Genomic DNA, 13,832 nt, shown 5'->3' with positions numbered 1-13,832 from the left:
AAACTATAGTACGCAAGTATAATCACCATGGGACCACACAGCCGTCATACCGCTCAGGAAGGAGACACATTCTGTCTCCTAGAGATGAATGTACTTTGGAGTGAGAAGTGCAATTCGATCCCAGAACAACAGCAAAGGACCTTGTGAAGATGCTAGAGGAAACAGGTAGACAAGTATCTATATTCACAGTAAAACAAGTCCTATATCAACATAACCTGAAAGGCAGCTCTGCAAGGAAGAAGCCACTGCTCCAAAACTGCCATAAAAAAGCCAGACTACAGTTTGCAAGTGCACATGGGGACAAAGATCTTACTTTTTGGAGAAATGTCCTCTGGTCTGATGAAACAAAAATTGAACTGTTCGGCTATAATAACCGTTGTTATGCTTGGAGGAAAAAAGGTGAGGCTTGCAAGCTGAAGAACACCATCCCAACTGTGAAGCATGGGGGTGGCAGCATCATGTTGTCGGGGTGCTTTGCTATAGGAGGGACTGGTGCACTTCACAGAATAGATGGCATCATGAGGAAGGAAAATTATGTAGATATAGTGAAGCAACATCTCAAGACATCAGCCAGGAAGTTAAATCTCGGTCGCAAATGGGTCTTCCAAATGGACAGTGATCCCAAGCATACCTCCAAAGTTGTGGCAAAATTGCTTAAGGACAACAAAGTCAAAGTATTGGAGTGGCCATCACGAAGTCCTGACCTCAATCCGATAGAAAATTTTTAGGCAGACCTGAAAAAGCATGTTTGAGCAAGGAGGCCCCTACAAACCTGACTCAGTTACACCAGTTCTGACTGGAGGAATGGAACAAAATTCCAGCAACTTATTGTGAGAAGCTTGTGGAAGGCTAACCAAAACGTTTGACCCAAGTTAAACCATTTAAAGGCAATGCTACCAAATACTAGCAAAGTGTATGAAAACTTCTTGCCCACTGGGAATGTGATGAAAGAAATAAAAGCTGAAATAAATCATTCTCTCTACTATTATTCTGACATTTCACATTCGTAAAATAAAGTAGTGATCCTAACTGACCTAAGACAGGAAAAGTTTTCTAGGATTAAATATCAGGAATTGTGCAAAACTGAGTTTAAATTTATTTGGCTAAGGTGTATGTAAACTTCTGACTTCAATTGTATGTTGTTACAATAATTTCCTTTTTTCTTGTACACAAAAGACTTGCATCTTCCCAGTAATAAGCAACTTTCTGATTCTTTAAACAAAGATGTACCATCTTACTCATGCCAGCAGTGAACTTCTCACAAATGAGAAAAATCTGCAGATGCTGGAAATCAGAGCAACTTCTTCTGGCCATATTACAAGTTCTGCTGTGATTTGTGGCAGTCATTCTTGGTGTTGCAAACCACTTCCTTCCGCTTCACTTCATGCTTTCTACTTTCTTGTTTAATGTTATTCACAAATTCAGCTAGAATTTAACAAACTAGAAAGGGAGAACCTATTTTTTCAAAGACAGTTATGTTTACTAGGTATTTCTGTACTGAATAAGTGCTCATAAGATTTATCTTCATTCCCTCTTCTTGAATTTAAACATAACCAATATTGAAAGAGAACATCATTTCCTACTATCAGTGTCCACCTAGAGAATTAGTTATGGGATGAAAAATTGTTTAATTAACAAATTTAATGAATGGATTGGTACCAGGATTAGTATTGGAGCCTCAAGTTCTTTAGATTTTTAAAAACTCTTATGAATAAATGAATGAAATAGCCATGTTTGACTGTACAACTTAATTTCCCACCTACATTTCTGAGAAAAATGCAGAGATTGTTAAATATTTGGGTTGGATATCCATAGGGGATTAAATTAAAATTATTGTGGTAACAAGGAACTAATCCTTAAATCCTGGAGACTAGTTGCCTGCTTTGCTGGACTTAATAATTGCAAATAATAATTAGCTAGTATAATTTAAACTAACTATGAATAAATTGATGTGATTTTGAATCTTGTTAAAAGTAATAAATACCACAGTTCTTTTGATTTTTTTTCTTATTAGTATCAATTATTGTATTTTTGTTTTCATGGCCAAATGTAGAATTTGACATTGAACATGGTTATGATTGTTTCAGAAGTTGGACAGTCATGATGTCATTTGTAGGGGTGTCTCAGTGTGATGTTCTTCATTCGCTGCAAGTGAAGTGAAAAGGAACACAATTCATTCTCTGCCACCATAAAGGCTGATTTTGATTATTATGAACTAGAAATGCACAAATGACTATTCTAGGATTACAGATTATAACTACAATTTTATTACATAAAATTTATATTTCTGAATGCTTTGGTGATGATAACATTGGAATAAAATATGCTACTGAACATGATGTGGTTAATTTGGCTTGATCAGTCTCAGTGTAACACAGCTCTAAGGCATGGATTTGTAACAGTTACGTGAAATAGTTGCATTTTAATTATTACAGTGCCTTTTAGATTCTTGCACACTTGTCTTTCAAGTAAATGACTATTGTCAAATTTAGTGTTGGAAATTTGAGAGTACCACTTGTTTTAGAGTGCAGTTAGACAATTTTTGCTGTCAAGATTTGTGTAATTTTTTTAAAAAGTATGCATAAATGTTAGCGACTTTGTTTCATTAACCAATTAAAGAAAAAAGGAACTAGCCTACTTAAAAATGCTTAAGTAGGACTTTAAAATGCTGCCATCTTTTCTTTTTAAAAATTTAGTTGTACCAAGCATAATGTGAGACTAATTGAACATCCAAAGAAATGAAAACAAATTCAGTATTTTGACATTTACTTTTCAAAAGTAAATTAAAGATAATTTTAATGCACCTGTAAGTTGTGTCTTTAATGAATGCAGCCAAGTTCTATTTTAAAAGAACATTTTTTAATGCTGTTCATCATGTTCTTTGGATGCCAAAAGTGCTTTACAATCAATTAAGTAAGTTTTGAAATGTAATCAATGATACAGGAAGGTCTTACAAGTGACAGCAATTGTAGGCATACATCTGTTTATTTCTAGTGACATTAAAAATAAGTATTGGATCTGATATCTGGAAGTACCACAACTAGACTATTAGAAGCACTTGGGAACACAAGGTAGAAGGATTTCTGAAATATCAGATAAAACTTTGTACTTAAAATATCTGGAGTGAGACTTTGAATACTGAATTTTAGAATTCACACCTTTGCTTTCTGCCTAGTTGGAAGAAAAAGCAATTGTGCATGTTTGAAGTGGAGCAGGCACAGTTGAGGGAAACTCCTAAGGTTAGCATTTACTAACCAAAAGAGACTTTTTGGTCTGCCTGGAGCATTCAGCTTTGTGTAAGATAGTTTGTTATTTGCTGGATTAATCTTCTTGACAGTGAACACTAAGTGAAGCTTGAAACAGGCAATTAATTGGCAGTGCATCAAGTGATCTTGTTGCACTTCCCAGGTTGTGGTACAGACTAAATATTGGGCAGTAAAGATAGAATGATTGTAGCAGATGCTATTGGTGTTGAATCCAAAAAATCCAGTGTTTAAAGCTGGAAGTCATTTCTGAGTCAGTACTGTGACATAATGATTCAGGTTAACAATTTAAATATTGTCTCTTTGCATGTGCCAGAAACCAGTTGCTGACAACCAAATATAGAAATTTAATACATGCTTTACACATTTTCCCGTTTGCTTCACATTTGAATTAAAACAGTTAACTATTTTACCCAAAACACAAATTGTGTTGTTGCATTATACTTCATGAAAGAAGCTTGTATTTTTGTTGGGATATGGACCCTATTTCACACTTAGCTGGCATCATCTTCAAGCTCTGTTAGGAGAGAGCTGTAAATGTGACAGGGGCCCTGGGGATTAACGTCTGCTGAGACGGATCTTGAGCTCCATTGTGTGAAGGCAAGCATGTACAGACTGACTCTGCTGCAGATGTCAGTTCATCAGAAATCTCCGGCACAGGAAGTGGCCACTTGGCCTTTTGTGTCCATGGCAGACAAAAGGGATAAATTCCACCAATGAGACTGATCCACTTTGTAGCTCTAAGTCTATATCCGCACTCATCTATGTACATTTAAATGTAATGAAGATTTCAGTCTTTTAAGGCAGTGATTTCTGGATCAAAGCAAAAAGAATGCTGGAAGAACATAGCAGGTCATGCAGAATCTCTGGAGGGAAATAAACAGTTGGTGTTTCAGGACGAGACCCTTAATTAGGACTGGCTTAGCGTGCCTTTCCTTATAATTGAAATGTTCCTGTCCATGTATGATGATACCTGTTGGGCAAGGAGAGTTTTGGACAGGTTTTGCTTAAACTATGACAATCTGCCTTAAAATATCAGCCAGCCTTATGGTTGAGGCAGTAATACTGATTTTTTTAGCAAGCTTTTTAAAAAGCCACAAACATGATCAACACACATTCTGGTCACTTTATTAGGTACAGGAGTGGAATCTGGTGTGGTCTTCTACTGCTGTAGAATGTTTGACATGTCCACTTAGAGATGCTCCTCTCTACCCCACTTGAAAAGTGTGGTTATTTCAGTTACTGTCACCTTCCTATCAGCTTGAACCAGTTTGACCATACTTCGCTGACCTTTCTTATTAGCAAGGCATTTTCACCCACACAGCTGCCACTCACTGGTTGCTTCTTGTTTCTCGCACCATTCTCTGTGAACTCCAGAAACTAGTGTGTGTGAAAAGTCCTGATCAGCAGTTTCTGCATCACTCAAACCACCTCGTCTGACACCAACAATCTTTATACGGTCAAAATCACTTAGTTCACATTTCTTGCCTATTCTGATGTTTTGTCTGAACAAGTGAACCTTTTGATCATGCTGCAGGTTTTTAATCCATTGAGTTGCTGCCGTATGATTGGCTGATTAGATATTTGTATTAACGAGCAGGTGTACCTAATAAAGTGGCCACTGTGTTTAGAAGGTAATATTGCATTGATCTGAAACATTATTTCAGATTTTTCATAATGTTTTAGTATCTATTATTCATATCAATAAAGTTATGAATTATTACAAATTGCTGACAACATCCAGACAGTTTCCAGTGATTATAGTTTTTTGGCATCAGTATCCCTTATATGAATAATCTTGTTCAGAAATCACAATTATAGCAACATGGTTAAGATTATTTGTCCCATTGAGTTTGGATTTTGTGCCAGTTCCTAGTAGAGTAATCATGTTAGTCCCATTCCTCTGCCCTTTATCCATAGCCATTTCTTTTGATTATGGAATGAAAATACTGTAGAGAATAAAATTTCATAAATCTTACTGATGATATCTTGAAACCCTTGTTAATAGCTTCAGTTACCATTATCCTATTTGAACCTTAAATTTAAGGAAGCATGGAGACTAATGTATAAAACTGCAACAGTAGAACTGTGAGCTCTAGCTGGAGGTGATCCTGCAAGCCAGACCACAACTTATTTGGAAATATTATTTCAGAGAACCCAATGTTACTGAAGTTGCATTGCTGTATTTGAGTATCATTGCTTGTGGCTTCATGCAGTAGAACCAAAAGGAAGGAAACTAGCGACAGGAAGAGGGAATCAAAGACAGGTAAAATGGGTTTGAGATACAGATTCGTACTTGTAGTCAAAATTAACTACTCTGTTCCAGTATTTGAATTCCAGAAGAAAATGTGCAACCAGAAGTCAGATAACAGGGCCACAACCTTAAAGGTGGACTCTCCCTTTCCAGAGGTGCTGCCTGACCTAATGAGTTCCTCCAGCAATTTTATTGCAGTTTGTTTTTGCTCTGTAAGTAAAATTCAAAGTTACACTAATTATTTTACCTTTGTTTCCTTTTAGGGAAAGCCAGTTGGTGATTGTGACTTTAATGTTCGATTGAGCTGTATTGAGAAGGAGATAATACAGCCACGACATGAGAAAATGAAGACTGGCCAGATTGACAAAACTAGGGAGCCATTTAGTGTCCGAAACAAGCCATTCTTTGACATCCATGCTGCAAGAAAGGTGAATACGAAAACAAAGCACAATATCTGATGTTTTTGCAGTAATTAATAAAAGACCAGTGGTATGAGATAGTATGCCTATCATATCATAAAACAGTGTTGGAGTACTTGAACAAGCATTATTGGTTTTGCACTCTTTACTTCAGGGTGTTTTTTATTTGTGAGGGGGGGTCTAAAATCAAGTTTTCAAGCTCCTGTTCAAGCTGTTCAATCACATGATCAGTTTCTTGTATAAGATAAATGTTTGATATCTGTGTCCTCCCTGTTATCCTGGAGGGGGGGCGGGGGGTGCAGACTGGATGGTGTACCATTTCTTTACATTAAGCATTGATGGCACAACATGTGAAGCATTATGTAAGTATTTTCGCAAATTAATTTCTTTGAATAACTTGAAGATGACATCATAGTCAGGTTGCATTTGTTCTGTATGCAACTACTTTGTGGTTGGACATGAATCAGAATCAGGTTTATTATCACTGGCATCTGAAGTGAAATTTGTTAACTTAACAGCAGCAGTTCAATGCAATACATGCTCTAGCAGAGAGAAAAAATAATAAAATAATAAAAATAAATAAACAAGTAAATCAATTATAGTATAAGTATATTAAACAGATTTTTAAAAATGTGCAAAAACAGAAATGCTGTATATTTTTTAAAAAGTGAGGTAGTGTCCAAAGATTCAATGTCCATCTAGGAATCCGATGGCAGAGAGGAAGAAGTTGTTCCTGAATCGCTGAATGTGTGCCTTCAGGTTTCTGTACCTCCTATCTGATGGTAACAGTGAGAAAAGGGCATCCCTTGGGTGCTGGAGGTCCTTAATAATGGATGCCGCCTTTCTGAGATACCGCTCCCTGAAGATGTCCTGGGTACTTTATAGGCGAGTACCCAAGATAGAGCTGACTAGATTTACAACCTTACGCAGATTCTTTCGGTCCTGTGCAATATCCCCTCCATTCCAGAGAGTGATGCAGCCTGTCAGAATGCTCTCCACGGTACAACTATAGAACTTTTTGAGTGTATTTGTTGACATGCCAAATCGCTTCAAACTCCTAATAAAGTATAGCCACTGTCTTGTCTTGTTTATGGCTACATTGATATGTTGGGACTAGGTTGGATCCTCAGAAATCTTGACACCCAGGAACGTGAAGCTGCTCATTCTCTCCACTTCTGATCTCTCTATGAGGATTGGTATATGTTCCTTTGTCTTACACTTCCTAAAGTCTACAATCAGCTCTTTTGTCTTACTGACATTGAGTGCCAGGTTGTTGCTGCGTCACCACTCCACTAGTTAGCATATCCCAATCCTGTACACCCTCTCGTCACCACCTGGGATTATATCAACAATGGTTGTATTATAAATAAATTTATAGATGGTATTTGAGCTATGTCTAGCCACACAGTCATGTGTATATAGAGTAGAGCAGTGGGCTAAGCACACTCCTCTGAGGTACACCAGTGTTGATTGTCAGCGAGAAAGACATGTTATCACCAATCTGCACGGACTATGGCCTTCCGGTTAGGAAGTCGAGGATCCAGTTGCAGAGGGAAGTATTTCACTTCTGGAGTGACATCTTACACAAGAGCAACATCTTACTCAATGTCAGCAAGTCCAAGGAACTGGTTATAGACTTCAGCAGGAGAAAATTAGAGCTCTATGAGCCAGTCCTCATCGGAGGAACAGAGGTGTAAAGGGTCAGCAACTTTAAATTCCATGGTGTTATTATTTTGGAGGACCTGTCCTGGGCCCAGCAAGTAAGTGCAAGTATGAAGAAGGCATAGCACTACCTTTATTTCTTGGGAGTTTGTGAAGATTTGGCATATCATCTAAAAGTGTGACAAACTTCTATAGATGTGTATTGGAGAGTGTATTGACTGGGAATTTCAGCCTGGTATGGAAACATCAATGCCCATGAATAGAAAATCCTACAAAAAGTAGTGGATAAGGCCCAGTCTATCATGGGTAAAGCTTCCCCCATCATAAATGTATCTGTACGGAGTGATGTTGCAGGAAAGCAGCATCTGTCATCAGGGTCATGTTCTCTTCTTGCTGCTGCCTTCATGAAGAAGATACAGGAGCCTCATGACTCACATCAGCAGGTTGAGGAACAGTTATTACTCCTGAATTGTGAGGCTGTTTTACCAAAGGGGATAACTTCACTCAACTTCATTTGCCCCATCATTGAAGTGTTCCCAAAACCTATGGACTTACTTTCAAGTTCACATCTCACATCTTGTTATCTATTGCTTATTTATTATTTTTCTTTCTTTGTGTATTTGGACAGTTTTTGTTGTCTCTTGCACACTGGTTGAATGCCCTTGGTGCAGTCTTTCATTGATTTTATTATGGATTTATTGAGTAGGCGCAAAAGAAAATGTCTCCCAGGGTTGTATATGGTGACTTAAATGTACTTTGATAATAAATTTACTTTGAACTTTGGTACTTGTTAACAAGTACAGTATGATCCACAATAAGTGCTATGCAGCTGATGACTGAAGTCAAAATGTATAAGAACTCATTTGATTAAACTTGCTATCCATGTATGGTAGGTGGCCATTTTTGCATGCATCTGAAAATGGTGATTTCTGCTGTTGATGATAGTGCACTTTGAATTAAAAGCTGCTTCTTCTTCTTTTGGCTGTCCATTGATTTTGATGTTGACTGTGCTGAGAGTTTAGTCTCTGCAGGCACGTAGTCCACATAGCTCTTCTTTTATAGGCCAGAAGACCAGCATTGGATTGACACTGTCTCTCACATCAGATGCATTTGTGATTTGACTGGTCTAACACCGAATGTCTGCATTCATGACCTGCTTCATATTTCTTCTGCCTTTTCTCCTTGATAGCTGGGATTGACTTCTTGACAATGCAGCACCAACATCTGTCCAAAGCATCTTTCTCCCAGGTGTTGACATTCATGTCAGTGTTCTTCATATGGCACTTGAGCACATCTTTGCAATGCAGCTTCTGACCACCATGCTTCCTCTTTCCTTCATGCAGCTCACCGTAGAAAACAGCTTTGGGTAAATGATCATCGCTCATTCTTGTGACATGACCAGTCCAATGCAGCTGGGAAGCTGTGATGAGCGATTCTGCGTTGACTGTCCCAGCATGTTTGAGCATCTCCACATCTGGTACCCTCTCTTGCCACTTGATGTGTAATATTTGGCGTAAATACCTGAGTTGTATCTTGGTCAATTTCTTGATGTGCTTCTGATACAATGTCATCATTTCAGTTGAATAAAGCAAATCTGGTAAAACAGCTGTGTTATACACTTTGACCTTGGTTGCCATTTTAATGTCGTGAGGAGACCAAAGACACTTCTGTAAAGCACCAAAGACTTCTGTAGCTGATTGAATTCTCCTCTCGGCTTCCAGATCTGATGAACTGGTGTTCGTCACAGTGCTTCCGTGAAAGAAAGAGTGAAAGAGTCAGAACATTTCAGTGCTACCCCATTGACCGATATGACTGGTGGGTGGGTCTCACTGGGATTACACAGAGGAGGAGGCTGGTACAGAAGTTCGGTTTTGGAGACATTGATTCTTAGGCCAAAAAGAGTGGCAGCAAACGAGAAGTGGTCTACAATTTCTTGAATCACATTAACATCAGTAGCAACCAGGGCTGAGTTATCTGCATACAGAAGCTCCTTGACACATATCTCTCTTGATTTGGTTGAGGCTTAGAGTTTGGACAGGTTGAACAATTTTCCATCTGAGCGAATCCTGATGTACACACCTTTGTCCAAATTATGGTCCATTATTTCCAAAACTGCAGCAAGATATAGTGTGAACAAAGTTAGAGCAAGAACGCATCCCTGTTTTACCCGTGGTTGATGGTGAAGGCTTCACTGACGTCTCCTCCGATAGTTGCTTTGTCAGACATGTTCTCATGAAACAACTTGATCATTGTAACCAGCTTATCTGGACAGCCATAAGTTTTGAGCACTTCCCAGAGTGTTTCTCTGTCCACTGTATCAAACGCTTGTGAGAAATCAACAAAGATAATGTACAGTGGTTGCTCTTCCAGCCTTAAAGCCATTTTGGCTTTCAGGAAGCACATCTTCTGAGGTGATCTTGAGCTGGTTGAGCAGTATCTTCGCCATAATCTTGCCAGCTGTGGACAGAAGGGAGATTCCTCAATGGCTTCCACAAACACTACAGTTGCCTTTCTTCGTGTAGATAATGATTATCAGCGCATCCTTGAGGTCCTGAGGGAGACATTGATTCTTCCAAGCATTATATAAGTTTAACAGTTCAGTCTTCAGAGCAGGACCACCTCGTTTCAGTACATTTGATGGAATGCTGTCTTGCCTGGGTGCTTTACCACTTCTGGTATCTTTTAAAGTCTTATTAAGTTCTGTCATAGTGATGAGTCCACATAGCTCTTCTCTTACTGGCCTTGTTGTGAGCCTTTCACATGTGTTGCGGTCAGCCGCACCTTGTTGGTTTAGAAGGTTAAAGAAGTGTTCTCTCCATCGCTCAATGATGTCTTTCCTGTCAGTGCATAGCTTGCTCCTATGTACAGTTTTTACTGGGGCCACTGTATTGCTTCTTGGACCATAGATAGCTTTCAGTCCTGAGAAGAGCCCATGGTAGCCATTCCTGTCTGACATTGCATGCAGTTCTTCCGCTTCCTTATTCCACCAGTTGTTCTTCATAGCCCTGATCTCCCTTTGAACTTTGGCTTTCATGGCCTTAAATGCTGCTTTGCTTCTTTCAGAGTTCACTTTGAAATGACACATGTAAAAGCATAACTTTAAGCAAAGAAATTGAATGGCTGGATGCTGACAAAAGTTGTGTTTTTAATATTGTGTTAATGAGGTAGCTTTTTTCTTCTCTCCAAGGTTCTGTTAGACTGGCATTTTTATGAATTCCAAAGTATTGCAGTAACCCTGAGATATTTTCAGAAAAGTCTAGATGGGTGAAATATTTAGTAGAATCAACATAAATAGAGGCAAAGGTGAGAAAGCAAAGCATTCTAGACTGGAGAAGTCATCTAAATCTGGAGATTTAGTAATTTCATTGTTTGTGTTCTTGGAATGTCTCAATGAATTTTCAGTAAGAGAAATTGTACTACCTTTAAAAAGCAGTGTGATCTATGGAAATGATATTAAATGAAATTGTTGCAAATTGCTTGAGATGTTATGGATATGACTCATATCCTGATCTAAAATGTGCTTTCAGTGAGTGACTTTAAAAGTTGAGGGAAGCTCAGGGTGTTCTAGACCTCAGGCACTGAGGTGATCAGCTTTCATAGCCAACCCATTTTGGGTCACCAGACAGGTACTCGGGCAGAAGCTAAGTGGGACGTTGGTATGCTCCAAGGAGGAACTGGTCCTGCATATCCAGATCACTTATAGTTGCCCCAACAGAAGAAAAGATTTGTGTCACTGCATCTTGATAGGTCCACCTCCACCTAGCACTGAATTCAACAGCAGGGATCCAATCCTGTAAGAAGTGTAAGATGTAGTGACGAAGGCAAGGTGATGAGCACTGTCCCTGACTGCTTAAACGGCTGTGGAGGATACTGAGAGTCATTTTGAAGAGAGCAGTGAAGATTTGCTGACTGAATCCTGATTCCAAAGGAAGAAGACTCCAGGAACATCAACCCGTTCAGGATTGTCTCTGCTTAGTGTCAAAGGAAAGATTTTTTCCAGCATTGTCACAGGCAGCTGTTTGCTTTCCTTACCAACAATGGCTATGTTGGTGCATCTGTGCAGAAAAGAGGTATTCCAGGACTGCCAGGGTGTTTCGAGCACACGGGAATGGTGACCCAGCTCATCCTTGAGGCACGGGAGAACAGAGGAGACCTGGTGGTGCTGTGGCTCGAGCTGGGCAATGACTATGAATCATTCTCTCACAAGTTGGTGCATACAACCATGGGCAAGCATCATGTTCCAGGCAAAGTAGCAGATCTCATCCTGGATTATTACAACCACTTCAGAATGAGAGTCTCATCAGGCCAAGCAACATTGGAATGGCAGAAAGCAGACATCGAGATTATCATAGGCTGTACTATCTCTATGAATGTCTTTTCCCTTGCAATGACTATGATTGCAAAGTCTGCTGAACCAGAGTGCAGTGGACACCACTCCAAGTCTGGTGTATGGCAACCGCCAACTAAACTTTCAAGGATAACCTGACAGGTCCATGGCTGGAGCTAGGTGGATTCTGCACGGACTGGATAAGTTCATTAACTGGGCAAGGATGTTTCAAGCCCAAAAAGTCGAAATCACTGGTGTTGAGAAAAGACAAAATCACCGACATCACAGGAACACTCATTCCAGCCATCTCTCATAAGCCAATGAAGAGCCTTGACTAGGTATTTGACGGTAGTCTGAAAGACACAACATCAGTCCAGGTACCTGTCAGGAGCTGGAGGGCTGTTCGAAAGTAGTTGAGTGGTTAGGACTACCTGGCAAGTTCAAGGCATGGATGTGCCAGCACGCAATCCTACCAAGGATTCTTTGGCCATTGCTTATATACGAAGTTCCGATTTCCACTATCAAAATCTTAGCGAGAAAGGTTGACTGCTTTCTCTGGAGGTGGCAGGAATAGCTCAATACTTAGCAGCATTGCCCTCTATGGAAAAAGCACCAAGCTGCAACTGCCCTTGAAATTCTTGGAGGAAGAGTTCAAGGTGACAAGAGCTAGAGAGGTGATACACTGTATGGAGTCCAGTGACCCAAAGGTGGCCCATGCAGGCGTCGTTGTGAAGACCGGGAGGAAGTGGAGAGTGGTACAAGTTGTGCAGCAGGCCGAATCTTGGCTGTGACCCAATGTCTTGGTGGGAACAGTGACCCGAGGAAGAGCTGGCCTGCAAAGCTCCCCAGGTATGTCACAGCTAAAGGGAGGGAGAAGTGCAGGCTCATCCAGGAGGAAATAAGAGCAGCTGTGTATGAAGAGAGATCCACCAAAGCAGTTAGCATGGAGCAGCAAGGAATTTGAACCAGATGGGAGCAGAGCAACACCAAGTCAAGTTCCTTGTCCAGGTGTGTGTGATATCTTGCCCAGCCCAGCCAACCTGCATTGCTGGGAGAAGGTTGATGCCCCACTACATGTCTGTTGTGTTCCTAGAGGACATTTTGAGTTGCTGCCCAAAAACTCTTGGAGAGGACCAGTGCTGCTGGAGATGTAACTGATTATTGAAGATGTTCATGGAAGGATTCTTTTTAACAATCAGTAACTGCAAACAAGCTCAGCAATGTTATCGAACATTGTGACAGCAGGAGAGCAACCAAAGGCAAGAGTAAAGGCACCAATAGGGATTCCGGCACCCGCTCGTGACTGACCTGGAGAAACAACTAAAGTTCTCAGAGCACATCGTCAACACCACTTTGAGACCAGACATTTTCCTGGTCTCAGAGCAGTAAGACAATTATCTTGTTGGAGCTGACAGTGCCGTGGGAGGAAAGTCTGGAAACCACTAGCTTCATATAACCACTTGTTGTAGATAGAGTAACACATGTGATGCCAAAGGAACTCAGCAGATCGGGCAGCATCTCTGGAGGGAAATAGATAATCAATATTTCTGGTCAAGAACCTTCATGTGTTATAGATTGAGTTGCGGTAATGAATAAGCAGAGTTTGAAAGCAGATGAGAAGCAGAGTTTAATTAAACTTTACGCAGGGTTGAGTGTAAAAGTGGTGAAGTTATTGAATCCATTGGAAATAACATCCGCCATCTGCTTGTTTTTTACAGTCTAGCACTCTAGGATTTGAACGCTCTGTAACCTTTATCCTTTGTGAACACCAGTTACAATGTTTCAGCCGGAGTAGCTGCTGAGGCCACTGAGTTAATTTTTGGCAATTATTGTAAGCTATTGAAATTAAGATTTTCTTGCATTTTTCATCTCTGAGGTACTTCAGTGCCAATATACAGTATGTAATA

At 39.9% G+C, this 13,832-nt stretch overlaps 1 protein-coding gene across 1 annotated transcript in view; it reads left to right on the top strand.

Annotated features, from left to right (window-relative positions):
- The window catches only part of rngtt (RNA guanylyltransferase and 5'-phosphatase), a 307,137-nt gene that overhangs the window by 128,719 nt on the left and 164,586 nt on the right, over positions 1–13,832 (top strand). The window contains exon 11 of the mRNA XM_059982400.1: positions 5,781–5,945. Within this exon, the coding sequence (XP_059838383.1) occupies positions 5,781–5,945 (165 nt within the window). The remainder of the gene's footprint in view (positions 1–5,780; positions 5,946–13,832) is intronic.

This window comes from Hypanus sabinus, chromosome 10 (assembly GCF_030144855.1).
Source record: "Hypanus sabinus isolate sHypSab1 chromosome 10, sHypSab1.hap1, whole genome shotgun sequence".
Lineage (NCBI taxonomy): Eukaryota > Metazoa > Chordata > Chondrichthyes > Myliobatiformes > Dasyatidae > Hypanus > Hypanus sabinus.
The sequence above is the reverse complement of the archived record's forward strand: the minus strand, read 5'-3'. Positions and strand labels throughout refer to the sequence as shown.